This window comes from Helianthus annuus, chromosome 16 (assembly GCF_002127325.2).
Source record: "Helianthus annuus cultivar XRQ/B chromosome 16, HanXRQr2.0-SUNRISE, whole genome shotgun sequence".
Classification (NCBI taxonomy): domain Eukaryota; kingdom Viridiplantae; phylum Streptophyta; class Magnoliopsida; order Asterales; family Asteraceae; genus Helianthus; species Helianthus annuus.
Genome location: NC_035448.2, coordinates 4,758,581 through 4,773,297, shown reverse-complemented (window position 1 = coordinate 4,773,297; position 14,717 = coordinate 4,758,581). Strand labels below are relative to the sequence as shown.

Below are 14,717 nucleotides of genomic sequence, written 5' to 3'. Positions count from 1 at the left end.
TTTGAAAAGATTTTCAAAAAGAGTTGCTTAATTGTATTGGGTTATTAGATTTTATCACCCCTAACTATTGTCCATTGGTCGTTGCCACCCCCGACTATCACTTTGACGCCCGCCACCCCCAACTTAACACTTAGTGTGTTCTGTCACCAAATCACTAACTTTTAATCATGCTACTATACTTTTGGGGGTGTCCTAAGATCCCTAAAACTTTCCCAAGATCCCTATGACACCCCAAAACGTGTAGTAACAAGATCAAAAGTTAGTGATCAGTTAACGACGTGGTGACATAATACACTAAGTGTTAAGTTGGGGGGTGACGGGCGTCAAAGTGATACTTAGGGGTGGCAACGGCCAATAGTCAATAGTTGAGGGTGATAAAATCTAATAACCCAATTGTATTTAACGGCGAAAACTGACGTATTTTCAAAAGACTAAGCGCAAGTTATATAGCAAATACGGAATAGGGCCGGCCGGAGCTGCTTGGTCTAGGCGATTAGGAATTTGCAACTCCACGAAAAACCCTATTAGTCTCAAGTCATATTTCATATATTCGACCCGCTTGTGGATTTTTAGTACGAACAAATTTGTATATTGTTTTTGAACTTTGGACTTTTATGTTTGTACTTTTGTAATATGAAATTTAAAAATCCCATATTCCGTTGTGCATCGTGATTACTGATATCAATCGTCACGCATATACCCAAGTCCGGGCCCACTGGGAAATCAGGGTGTGACAGAATATAATTGGGTCAGATCCAGTAACACGCTAATATCCTAAATGATTGTTATAGAAAAATCAGATTAATTTGCAACGAAAAATCGTTAATCAATTAGGGTTTTACTGTTTAACCGAAGAGCACAAAAGAGTATACAAACACATCATAATTGACTTGATAATCCGAATGATTGCAATGCAAGTTACATATTACAATTGAATAAAGACGATTTCTAAACTTGTTATCTAGCTCATGTTCTCTAAACTAATTTATATTCAAGCATCATCTTCTATAATACCTTAGATATGTAATCTCCATGATATTATGTTACATATTCTCTAACAACCTGTAACTTCCCCATCACAAGGAATATCTTTACTATTAGTAAGTTGCACCAATGATAGTTTGTCGGTAAGCGCAACTTAGAGGTAAGTTACTCAACAATAGCAACTTCTACTACTGTGGTAGTATGCTATCAAAATTAGTAACTCACCTTCTAGTAGCATGTTGCTATAAATAGCACCTTGTATCAACATCAACTTAATCTTAAAACATATTTGATGGTAACTTTCATCGACAACAACTTACGTGTCCTTTTAGCATCATCTTGTATAAGCAACAAGTTGCCCCGTCGATACTAACCATCTTCATCAATAACAGCTTGCCATCCATAGCAAATTGTTCAATCGACAATAATTCTTCTTGACAGTAACACATATATTGTCATCAACACTAACACTCTTATTACATAAATGTCATCATCAGCTTTCATTGTTATCACAATTACTTATGTTTGTAATCTATAAATTATAAGCTCATTCAACCCAACAAATGGGGATGTTATAAAAGAATATAAATTTACTCAATTTCTTGTTTTTTTATTATTTAATCATATTCTAAGACCACTCGGTTTGGGGCTCGACAAGGGACGTCATGGGGCGGCGCCAGGCCTCAACACCATTTCCAGCATAACACTGGCGTCGAGATCGGGCAGGGAGGAGACGACGAGGACGGACACAAAAAAACAAAAAACAAAATCCCTCTCACACATACATACAACACATATATATTTTAGCCCCCCCATTTCCTTAGATCCATCATCTTTGCCCCATCCTCACACCCATCCTACGTGGCGCTGACGTAGAGGCCCATCCTCCATCAACCATACCGAGTAGTCTAAGCGAATGTTTAGTTGTTTACTTATACCATTCATTAAGCATTTAAAGTTCATCACAAATTTAGATCAAGTGTTCTGGAACCACCACTAGGGCGTGGCCACCACCACCTAGGGATGAGTTTGGTATCGGCTCCGGTATCAAAATTCGCTAAATATAGGCACCGGTACAAAAAATATCCGACAGAAAAAAATATTCAGTACAATACCGGTATTTAAAAGCAAAATTCGACAAAACAAGTACCGAAAACACCAAAAAAAAAAAATGGCACCGATTCGGTAAAAAACCGGTACCGGTACTGGTATCTAGTTTCGACAAACAAAACCCCAAATCACTTGCATTTTTCGACTGTTATTTCATTCAGAAAATCCACTATTCTTCAACCTTTTCCGTACATTCTGAGTCCCAAAATTAGGTTTCCTAAACAATTCCGATAGTAAACTCCAATTAACATTTCTGGATCAAAAGGTGTCGAAAATGGATTACGTTTCTCCAGTTAACGAGTTGGAGCAACGCCTCAAAGAAGCCGGTGAACACCTTGCATTCCCTCCTTCTTCCACCAAGAACCTTCTAGACCTTCTTGATGTAAGTCATCTCTTATCAATATCGTTTATGTGTATCTGCTTCTTTGTTAATCGGATTATGTAGTGCATATTGTTTATGAATCATGTACGAATTTGTTAATTTGAGGATTTAGGTTTAGAATTAGATATTTGATCATTGTTTGTGTAAGTAAGCCCTAATTTATGTGTATGTATGGATGCTGCTGAAGCAGATAGCAATTAGCAAACTCTCATTAGGTTTTTTAGGGTTTTGAAGTTAAAATATGTGTTAAAACATGTTTAACTGGCTTTGTTCAAGGATAATTTAGATGGAGTAATGTTGTTAACTTGCTGATTATACCTGCTATCCAAAAAGGGATTGCAGCGCAGTTTGTTGCCCGTTTGTATTCTATTTCGATGTTTTAGATCTTGTTGACGTAAGTTATCGTTGACCTAACTTTTTTTTATCGTTTACGTGTATCTGCTACTTTGTTAACTAGATTAGGTACTATATATTGTTTATAGTTTGTGTACTAATTTGAGGTTTTAGGTGTAGATGTTTGTCTGTTCGATCACTGCTTGTAAATTGTGTATGTGTGTAATTGTGTATATCATAGTTATTAAAAGCGTTAAGCGCACTCAAGGCGCATAGGCCTCGCCTGGGGCCTAGGCGCAAGGCGTAAAAAAAGCACGGGCCTTAGGAAAAAAAAAAAAAACGTACAACAAAAAAACATAAAATATTTTTATATAATAGAAAATTAATAATATTCTTCAAATAAAATAAACTAAAGCTATTACATAACATTTAATATCGTCTATTTAGTACCAAAAGCTATAAAATGCTAGTTTATTAGTGTAGAAAAGTAGTTTCGTTAGATAAAAGTAGAAATCTAGCTAGAATCTTGCCAGAATTTAGAGAATTTGGCCGAAAGCTCTCAAGAATCTAGGAATCTCGCCGGAACCTGCGCATGAACCATCACTTGGAGAATTAAAGCGCAATTGCCTTGACTTAAGGCGCAATTGCCTCGCCTCGCTAGGAAATTGGGCCTAGGCGCAAGAGGCGATGGCTTTTAACAACTATGGTGTATATCATAGTTGTCTAAGCCGCAAGGCGCGAAACACACTTAAGGCGCGGAGGGTGAGCCCTTGGGCATCAGCAAGGAGCTTAAAAAACTAGGGTTTTTATAAGCGAGGTTCGTAGTACAAGAATACATTTTTTGGGGTTTTAGACATGTTTTAGGCTTGTTTCAGGGCTAGTATAGCTTGTTTTAGGTTGATTGCAGGTTTGTTTAGGGCTAGTTTAGGCTGTTTTACGTTGATTTCAGGTTTGTTTAGGACTAGTATAGGCTGTTTTAGGTTGATTTCAGGTTTGTTTAGGGCTAGTTTAGGTGGAATTCATGTCTTTTTAGGGTTAGTTTTAGGCTGTTTTAGGTTGAATTCACGTTTGTTTTTGAATTCACGCTTGTTTAGGGGTAGTTTAGGCTATTTTAGGTTGATTTCAGGTTTGTTTAGGGGTAGTTTAGGCTGTTTTATGTTGATTTCATGTTTGTTTAGGGGTAGTTTAGGCTGTTTTATGTTGATTTCATGTTTGTTTAGGGCTAGTGTAGGCTGTTTTATGTTGATTTCATGTTTGTTTAGGGCTAGTTTAGGCTGTTTTAGGTTAATTTATGTTTGTTTAGGTCTGGGATAATTGTTTCAGATGTTTTTTGGCCGGAATTTGGTCTGAAAAATGCGCCCGAGAGCCTGAAAGTGGGGCTTTTTGAAGCGAAGCGAGAAGGATGCATTGGGCCTGAAAAGTGCGCCTTAGTGAGCCTTGATAACAGAGGTGTATACTGAAGCAGATAGCAAACTTTCATTAGGTTTTTTAGGGTTTTGGAGTCAAAATCTCTGTTGAAAACTTGAAATATGTTTAATTTCTTTTTTTTTTCAATGATAGTTTAGATGGATTAATGTTCTTAACTTGCCAATTATACTTACAAAACTTGCCCTTTTTACTATAAGAAAACGGAGCACCTGTTAAGTTTTGTGGGTCAAGCACCGTCTCTCTCGATGCAAGGTGCACTTGTGCCCTCAATGGGAGCCCTAATTGCTGATGGACTACTAAAGCACTCAGAAATTGACGTTAAAATATTCGTGGCGTCTTGTCTTTGTGAAGTAGCGAGAATTACCGCACCCGAACCACCTTATAAGGATGAAATCATGAAGGTATTTCAAAACCTAAATTGTTTTCGCTAAAAACTCAGACTGGTTATGACTGTTATTTGATGTTTTATTACTTTATTATACCGTTTTTTTATCATAGGATATCTTCCAGCTAATTGTACTCGCTTTTGGGCAATTGTCGAACGTTAACGGTCAAAGCTATCATAAAGCCATTCATATTCTTGAGTCTGTTGCTAAAGTTAAATCGTGCTTATTGATATTGGATTTGGAGTGTGATGCATTGGTTCTCGAAATGTTCGAGCGATTTTTAAGCGAAATCAGGTTAGAGCCCTCGATGTGCTTAAATTTGAATTCGTTATTGCGAAAATTTTAAAGTTGATATTGTTTTTGTCGTTGAAATTTAGCGTAAAGCACCCTCACTCGGTATTCTCAGACATTGAAGCTATCATGACGGTTATTATTGAAGAAAGTGACGAAATTGCTACTGAGCTTTTATCCCTTCTAATTTCTCATGTTAAAAAAGAAAACCTGGTACTTAATTTTTCTCTATGACTATGCAGTTAATATCGCTGATATATCGGTTATATCGGTCCCTTAGTAAAATATCGGTGTCAAATATCGGTACCGATATTATCGGCGATATTGACCGATATTTGACCGATATAACCGATATAACACCGATATTTGACCGATATAACCGATATATCACCAATATTTGACCGATATAACCGATATATCACTGATATATCACTGAATTATTGGTGTTAAATTGTTATATATATAAATTCTGCATTATATTAAAATTACCGATATCCCACCGATATCTCACCGAGATAACCTATATTTCAAATATCGGTCCATGACCGATATCCGATATTTTACCGCATTAACTGCATAGCTCTATGAATGGTTTTATATACTTACAAAATGTATGATATTTTGTGAACGTTTTAATCGTTATTTGGCTTTCAGGGTGTTACAATTGCTTCTTGGAAAGTAGCAGAAAAGGTCCTGAGAAATTGTATCGATACACTGAAGCCGTACTCCGAAACAATAACGAAGCTTGTAAATTCAAATCTTGATGATTATGCTGAAGTGGTGACTGTCTTATGCCAGAATGCCCATGAAAACGGTCATATGGTGCGTTTATATTTATTCTAAAATTTTATTTTCTAGGGCTTTATATTATTTATAATACCTTAAAACAAAAGGTCGGTGGTAAAAGCCACCGATCCATTCTACCCCCAAAGTCTGATAAAATGTCAAAAGTAACCCTTTAATTTTATAAATGTCACTTTGACCCGTCTAAGTTTTCAAAGTTTCGTGTCTGCCCTAAAACTAATTTCTTATGTTTTTATATTTTATGTACGTGTCGGTATAAATTCGATTAGGGGTGAGCAGAATTTGGGGCGGACCGAAAATACCCGATAACCGACCCGAAAAATCACCCACACCGAACCGAACCGTATAAGGTAGGTACAAGGGTCGATTCTTAAGTTTCACCAGGAGTCGGGTTCGGGTCGGGTCGGTCCAAAAACCTGAAAAACCCGAGTATGCAAACCGGACCTAAATTAGTTGTAAGTCTGTAACATTCACTACATATCTTCTAAAGCATGCAAATCTGAGTTTGCTATCTGTATCATTCACTACACCCTCTGTGTTAGTCAAAGGTAACTTTCATAGTTCATAATCACAAATGCATTTCATCGACCGACCATCTGGTGTGCGTTTATTATAAACATTTGGGAGATGTCAATTTTTATTCAATTGATCCCCATAATCAAAAGTTGCATGTTACCTGAAACTTGAAAGTTGAAGTCTTGAACATCGGAATGACCTTTAATCGGAGTTGTTCAGCATAATAAAGAGTTTTGCTTCACATCTTTCCAATCGAGTAGATGATTCTAAGTAATCTTGAAGGAAATTACAATTATATGAATCGAATATGTCTTTTGATGACCGGGTCGGTTTTTTAAGTGAACACCGATGAACCAGAAATCATCTAGAACCGATACCCGATTTAATCTTTAGGTTCATTCTTCGGGTTTCTGGTCGGTTCGGGTAATCGTCGGGTCGGGTCGGTTATTGGACATTGCTCACCCCTAAATTCGAGTTCTTCTTACACTTTAATGTAATTTTTGTTTGGAAACGAGTCGGGTCAATTATATAATGTTCTATTTTTATGTACGTTTTGACATAATTTTGTTTGGTAACAAATCGGGTCAAATATAGTAATTTTTCATTCGACGATATAAATTTGAGTTACGATACGTTTTGATGTAAATTTAGTTTGGAAACGAGTCGGGCCGGGCCGATTGTAGTCTATACTTTATCACGCTGCGTATGACGCCAACACACATGTTTATTTTATGTATGTTTTGAGTTCTACGTTTGGACGAAAATTTTGTTTGAAAACAAGTCGGGTCAAATACAATACACTTTCATTCAACGGTATAAATTTGGATTACTCTACGTTTCAACGTAAATATAGTTCGGAAACGAGTCGGGTTGATTGTAGTCTATAATTTGTGACCTCGCGTACGGCGCCGTCGCAACGCGCAGCGGGTATAAAAACTAGTTAGTTCCAAAATTCAAAATCTTTTTTGCAGGTAACTAGATCTACGAGAACTAACAGTACTCACAAGAGGGATCGTAGTACGTTGGAGAACGGTGGATCCGTGAAGAAGCAAAAGTTTAACGATAAAAGTCCGTTAAAGGGAAAAGAAGTAGAAACTCCTAGAAGGGGCCGACCAAAGAAAAATAAAAACAGTTTAAATCAAGATAATAGCCCTAATTCTGTTCAAAACTCAAAAGAAGAGACGAGGAAAACTCGATTTCACGACAAAAGGCAATCAAGTTCTTTATATAACGTGGTTGTGAAGAAGGAGGATGTGATCATATCGGATCATGATGATGCAGAACCGTTAACGCAACAAACAAATATTAATAAAACACAAAGTAGAAGAAAGCTTTCTAACAAGCGTCTTGCTAATGGTTCTCATGGCAAGGTATGGCTTAAATGTGGTGTACCTATTTGCACACCCATTTGCCTATTGGCACACCAAAAAGGTGTTTTTTGTCTTATATGCACACCTTGCAGTGTCGAGCTGTGGCCAAAGCGTGGCGTTTTGGTCCGGTCAACCAGACAATGACTGACGGGTGTCTGACGGGTCTGTTGACCGGACCAAAACGCCGAGCTTTGGCCACGTTTTGGTCCTGTCAACCAGACACAGTCTTTTGTCTGGTTGACAGGACCAAAACGCGGCCAAAGCTCGGCGTTTTGGTCCGGTCAACAGACCCGTCAGACACCCGTCGGTCTTTGTCTGGTTGACCGGACCAAAACGCCGCGCTTTGGTCACAGCTCGACACTGCAGGGTATACACATAAGACAAAAACCACCTTTTTGGGTTGGCTATCTACACACTTGGTGTGTAGATAGTTTGAGCCTTTCCATTAACAATTTACGGACATTTTTATTAACTTTAATTTTCAATACAGGACACTTCAAAGAAATGGGGGCAAGATTTGGTGGGCCATAGAGTAAAGGTTTGGTGGCCATTGGATAAAATGTAAGTTCCGTTATATGGATTAACTAAATGGATAATGTTTTATTGTTTGTAATATTATTCGCTCGATATTTATATGTTATGTTTCGCGCAGGTATTATGAAGGTACTGTTTCTTCTTACAACCATGTAGATAACAAGCACAAGGTGAGTGTATGATAGTTTTTATATGATCTATGGAAATAAGTTTTTTTATGCTTTTTTTTTTTTTATAAAGTTTGTATTTCTGATTATTTTTTTTAATGCAGGTATCGTATGTCGATGGTGATGAAGAAGTGCTGGATCTATGTAGTGAAAAGTGGGAGATGCTTGATGACGTTTTGCCTGATCAAGTTACTTTCTTTTCATAATTCTGTATTTATACTTTTTTTCATAATTTTTTCTTAGGATTAATTTCATATATACCCTCACAAACTTTAAAAATTTCATATATACCCAACCAAAACTAAAAATATCATATACGCCCTTACAAAGTAGTTAAAATATCAAGTATACCCAATTTAATAAAAACAATCTAATAAATGATCATTTTATCCTTATTTTTTTAACTTCAAGTTTTCATATATGCTCATCTTTTTAACTTTATATTTTTATATAACACATTTTTTGCTTAAATTTATTTTTACCCGTTTTAATTTTTATTTTTACCCTTAAACAATAATATACTCCATATATAATATTTAAGCTAAATAAATTATGCTAGAAATGAGTATATATAATATTTGAACTTGAAGTTAAAGGTCATATATGAGATTTCAAAGTTTTAGAAAAATAAGGGTAAAATTGTCATTTATTAAATTGTTTTTAATGAATTGGGCATATATGATATTTCAACTACTTTGTAAGGGTATATATGTTATTTTGCAAGTTTGTAGGGGTATATATGAAATTGCCCCTTCTTTTTAATATTTATATACTTACTTTTTTATGTTACTGATTTATCATATTAGCAACAGGAACAAGTTGCTGATTTACCGAGCCCCGTTACCACATCTTCCGAGTAAGTGCTGATTGCTTTTTTAATCGTGGTTTCTGTTGTTTTTTCAAAATAAATAAAATGTTACGTAAAGCTGATACTTTGGTTAATCAACGTTTTCAGGCGGCCAGAGCAGAAGAGGAAAAGAAAGAGAAGGTTACCGAGCCCCGATACCACATCTGCCGAGTAAGTGCTGATTACTTTTTTAATCGTGGTTTCTATTGTTTTTTCAAAATAAAAAAATGCTACGTAAAGCTGATACTTTGGTTAATCAACGTTTTCAGGCAGCCAGAGCAGAAGAGGAAAAGAAAGCAAAGGTTAGTTAACATTTAACGTACATCAAAATATCATGTTAACTGATTCCTTTGTATTATTCGGTCAAATGATCTGTTGATAGACAGTCTATACAACATGATATGTATTAACCGAACCCGTTCCGACCCGAACCCGTTTCGACCTGAACCAAAACAACTCTTTTTTGTAATTGACCCGTTTTGACCCGAACCCGTTTTGACCCATGACCCGACCCGAACCGACCCGTTTGCCAGGTCTAGCAGTATAGTCATCTAAAATGTCAACTGTCTTAACTCTTAATTACAGCCGACCACGTGTGGTGATGGGCCTAAAAGCGTGGGGCTTACATGCGGGCTCATCAAAAACCGCTGATGTAATCTGCAATGCTGAAAATCAGAAGGACCATCCCGTCTCGACGCCTGCTGACTCATCAAAAACCGCTGATGTCATATGCAGTGCTGATGATCAGAAAAATACTCCCGTCTCGACTCCTGCTGACTCATCAAAAACCGATGATGTAATCTGCAATGTTGATATCCAGATGAATGATCCCGTCACGACACCTGATGACTCATCAAAAACCGCATATGTCATACGCAGTTCTGATAATCAGAAAAATACTCCCGTCTCAACTCCTGCTGACTCATCGAAAACCGAGGATCTAATCTGCAATGCTGATAATGAGAAAAACGATCCCCTTTCAACGCCTGCTGACTCATCAAAAACCGCAGATGTAATATGCAATGCTGACAATCTGAAGAATATTCCGGTCTCGACACCTGCTGACTCATCAAAAACCGAGGATGTAAACTGCAATGCTGATAATCAGAAGAATATTCCGGTCTCGACACCTGCTGACTCATCAAAAACCGAGGATGTAAACGGCAATGCTGACAATCTGAAGAATGGTCCCGTATCATCGCCTGCTGACTCATCGGATGTAATATGCAATGCTGATATCCAGAAGAATGATCCGGTCTCGGCACCTGCTGACTCATCAAAAACCGAGGATGTAATCTGCAATGCTGATAATGAGACGAATACTCCCGAGAAAAATGGCGATTTGCAGGAAAAGAAACCGTCTGAATCAAGCGAGACGACACAAAGATTGGACAATACCGACAGTTGAGTTTTGAACCCGAGGATAAAATATAAAATCGGCGAAAGAGATAGATGAAAGATTGTTTACTTATTTTTGAATTTTGATTGGGTGTTCTTGTAGATGAAGGCCCAAAAATTGAATCTTTAGTGGTCAAATATTTAGTGTAGATTTTGGTATTTTATGTAAGATGCTAAGATGTTGAAGTAGAGTATTTAACTAATTTTTAAGCATTATTATAATATGTAGTTCCCATTATCTTTTGAACTTTTGTGTGATTTCCTTGTGTCCAAAAATGGGCTTTATTTGACCAAAATTTTGGTCAATTGTAGCAACTCATATAGGGATAAAATACATGTCAATTATTAGTAGAGATATAAGTAGCACCATTGATTTATTATTGTTATTTACTAGAATTACCACCTGCCGTAATGCGGCGGGGGATTCATTAGTTATATATCATGTTAAATGAAAGGCAAATGTTTCTCACATGACCACGAGCCTATGTGTAAAACCGTGAAAAAAATAATTAATCCAACGTTGCGACAGACCTATCAAACGAGAAAAATAGACGCGCTGCGACGGACATGTCAAACAGGAAAAAAATAGATGAAAACGTTGAACCCCACGCGCACGTTGCGGCGTGTTAACCCGGAAATTTAGAACGACACGTTAAACGGATAACTTATGAAAGATGAAAAGTATATAAGAGACTAAAGTTGAAAGTAAAAAAAAAGTGTTGAGATTAAATTGCGAAAGATGAAAAGCTTTGGGTTGATAGTAAAAAAAATCAAAGGGGTTAAATTGTAAAAGATGAAAACTTTTGAATTAGAAGTGAAAAATCAAATTAAGCAAAGGGGTTAAAATACCAAAGATTGAAACTTTAGACTTAAATTGTTAAAGACTGAAACTTTAGAATTAAAAAAGAAATCAATTTCAGATTATGAAAACAAAAGAGATAAATAGATTTAGTTAAATTGATGTTTAATATTATTATTATTATTTACATTGGCGAAGCTTCCCCCCCCCCCCCCCCCAATTTTTCCGAAACCACGCGGGGGGGGGGGGGGGGCGGAAACGTATATACCTAAAAATTTTCTATAGGAAAGTACTATTCATAACACTACGCGCCGAAAAGTTTGGGGGGTCGGGCGTCCCCTCGGACTAAGCCTAAGCTGCGCCCCTGATTATTTAATAAAAGAGATAAATAAAAAATAAAAGTGAAAAATTACCAGAGAATGACACGTGTCCAAAAAGGATTTTTGTTTATTAGTATAGAAATATTTGAGTTTGGTAAATCTTACAAGAAATTGCAAATACAAGGACTTTTGAGATCTATTTTGAATTTTTAATGACTTATTCTTTATCTTGTACATGTCAACAAATTATTATAAATATAAAATATTAACAACTTTCGGATATCAAAATTATTATATTGAGAAAATAGTTTTTAATCATTATAATTTATAGGTATAATTTGTCCATTGACCCCACAACCAACATAATTTTCTATTAAATTTTGTTTTAAAAGGGTATACAATCTTATCATCTTTTTTAGTTTGACCTTCCAATTGTGTTCACTAGTGTATTTAAAAGATATTTTATTTTAACTTCCAATTAAAAGGTTCTAGGAAGAATCCTGAATTTTTTTCACAAGGTTGACTTTTTCAACGCTCGGAAATCTTTTAACTCAACGTCCACATTTTGGTTTGGTTCTAGGTCATGTATAGGGTTGTTAGTGAGCCGAATGTTCAATGAAGCGTTTGAAGGGAAGTTTGTTACGCTTGTTTGTTTAATAGATGAATGAACATTAACACGAAATTTTGTTCGATTAATTGTAGTCGTGAACTTTGGTAATATGTTCGATTACATTTGCTCATGGTCGTTGGTTTTGTTTAGTGTATGTTCAGTTATTAGGAACTTATATCTTTGAAACCTTATTTTTTGATTGTTTATGCTTATTGTGTCTAACTTGTACCTTTGTTTTGCGATAGTTACGTTTATAATTATTATATCAAGTGCTTAACAAGGTAATTATGCCTAATGTTTGGGATTGAGGATGTTGTACTTTTATTTTTTTAAAGTGGTATATGTTCGTTTGTGTTCGTGAACAAGTTCAAATTCTTAATGAACAAATACGAACAAGAATTTCCGTTTGATACGTGTTCTTGAACAAGTTCAATGCTAACGAACGGACATAAACAAGGCTCCGTTCAACTTGGTTACAACTTACAACCCTAGACTCACATAAATAATGATATAATGTCATTGTAACCGGTGAAACTAAGACATGCAATGAAGTTTTTGAGGTAGTCGTGACACACAAAGGTAATAAAGTGTTTAATAAGAGTTAATTACATAGTTGGTCACTGTGGTTTACACAAAGTAACATACTTATGTACTAATAATTTAAAATCACATTCTAGGGTATTAAGTTTCATTTTGTAACGTCTGGAGGTAGCAATGTTAATTGTTTGTTAAACTATTAGTACCTAAGTATGTTATTTGTGCAAACCATAGGGACTAAATATGTTAATATCCTAGAAGTTAATACCTCCAAACATTACAAAATGAAAAGTTAATACCCTAGAAGGTGATTTTAAACTATAAGTACCTAAGTATGTTATTTTGTGTAAACAACAGGGACTAACTATGTAATTAACTCGTTTAATAATAATTTAGAAAGAATACCTAAATTACTGAAGTAGATAATCAAATTGAATACTTAGTTTTTCGCTCATCACTTTGTTTTTGGGATTGCTTATTTAACTTCAAAAGTGTTTTTTTGTCAAAAGTGCTTATAGACTAATAACTTTTCTAAAAGAAGTTTTTAAAAAATTGATTGGATTAACTTTTGTTGTAGGAAAAGTAGAATGATCAAAAAGGATGCGGTAAATTTTCATGTTTAGTTGCTATTTTAAAGAGTAACGTTAGATTGGTAATTTTATGTTCAAAAAGCCAAAAACCTATTTAAAAAGCCATGTTTTTGTGGCTTTTAAAAAACAACTTTTTACTTATTTTCAAAAAACCAAAATTAAAAGCACTTTTATTAATGTCTAACATTTTTTTAACTCATTTTCAAACTCAATCCCAAACAAAAATGCAACATGTAAAGATTGATTTTTTTTTGTACACGTGATAAAAAACCGTAATACACGTTACATATACAACGCTATGGGTCGCCGCTTCCTATATGCTAGGTCCCACCCTATTGAGAAATAAATGTATGTTTTTAACACTTCAACTAATTAAGACTAAGAGGATAGGTTTGTAACCAGATTAAAGTTTATGTTTAAAGATCATTTTCAACCATAAAAACACGTCATGTTTTAATTTAATAAGGACCACATAAAATATTGAATGGTGGGTGAAGGGTGTTTGTGAAAGCCATTAAGTATATGAACTCGCCTGGAAACATGATCTAAGCATCCACTCTTCTATATACAATTTTTATTGGAAAAATGTTTTTAAATCAGAAAAGTTGAAATTTAATACACCCGAAAATAAAATTAAGGCAAATTTCATATCATGGCTACTTGTTATCCAGCCCTACGTCACATGATTGTTTATGCCCTACATCATATGATTATAGGGTTGGAAACGAATTGAATGAGCATGAATACTTAAACATGTTCGTATTCGTTTACATTCACTCAATAATATTATAAACAGACAATTCACAAACATAAATGAACGGGCACAAATGAATGTAAACACATACACATAACCAAACACCAATTAAAATTAAAAGTGCACATCCGAATTAAAAAAAAAAAAAAAATTCTAGCATTTCTGCTTCCAAATGTTTCAACGGTTTTGATATGAAAATCAAACTAATTTTAAAATGATATTAGTAATAAGTAATTTTCATGAACATATTAACACCGTAAACGAACAAACATCAATGAATGAAAATCATAAACATATTAACATCGTAAACGAACAAACATCAATGAATGAAAACAAACGGACGTAAATGATGAACATGAACAAACATTCACGAATGGGAGTATGGGACATGTGTTCATGTTCGTCCGTTTAAATAAATGAACACTAAATTGTGTTCATGTTCACCCATTTGAATAAATGAACACCAAATCGGGTTCATATTTTAACGGACATAAACGAACTGCCCACTAAATGGTTCATAAAAGTTTTGTTCGTTTACAGGCATATGTGATTATCCG

At 35.3% G+C, this 14,717-nt stretch overlaps 1 protein-coding gene across 3 annotated transcripts; it reads left to right on the top strand.

Annotated features, from left to right (window-relative positions):
* The first annotated feature begins 2,241 nt into the window (after nt 1-2,241).
* Nucleotides 2,242-10,797, top strand: LOC110915317. Of its 3 annotated transcripts, XM_035985989.1 has the most exons (14): nt 2,242-2,476; nt 4,435-4,638; nt 4,736-4,917; nt 5,001-5,127; nt 5,569-5,736; nt 7,206-7,604; nt 8,095-8,165; nt 8,257-8,308; nt 8,410-8,493; nt 9,112-9,161; nt 9,261-9,323; nt 9,422-9,454; nt 9,738-10,027; nt 10,064-10,797. In XM_035985989.1, the coding sequence occupies exons 1-14, from the start codon at nt 2,369-2,371 to the stop codon at nt 10,558-10,560; spliced, it is 2,328 nt and encodes a 775-aa protein (XP_035841882.1). In that variant the 5' UTR covers nt 2,242-2,368; the 3' UTR covers nt 10,561-10,797. The 3 variants fall into 3 exon arrangements, with proteins under 3 accessions (XP_035841882.1, XP_022015686.1, XP_022015685.1); XM_022159994.2 differs by having other exon boundaries at nt 9,118-9,161; nt 9,738-10,797; XM_022159993.2 differs by having other exon boundaries at nt 9,738-10,797.
* Nucleotides 10,798-14,717: the final 3,920 nt, after the last annotated feature.

Bases quoted from the DNA above. Each gene is read 5' to 3' on its own strand.
- LOC110915317 (XM_022159993.2), top strand. From the start codon at position 2,369: ATGGATTACGTTTCTCCAGTTAACGAGTTGGAGCAACGCCTCAAAGAA. The intron at 5,128-5,568 runs GTACTTAATTTT...TTTGGCTTTCAG, and splicing joins ATGTTAAAAAAGAAAACCTG to GGTGTTACAATTGCTTCTTG. The intron at 9,455-9,737 runs GTTAGTTAACAT...TCTTAATTACAG, and splicing joins AAGAGGAAAAGAAAGCAAAG to CCGACCACGTGTGGTGATGG.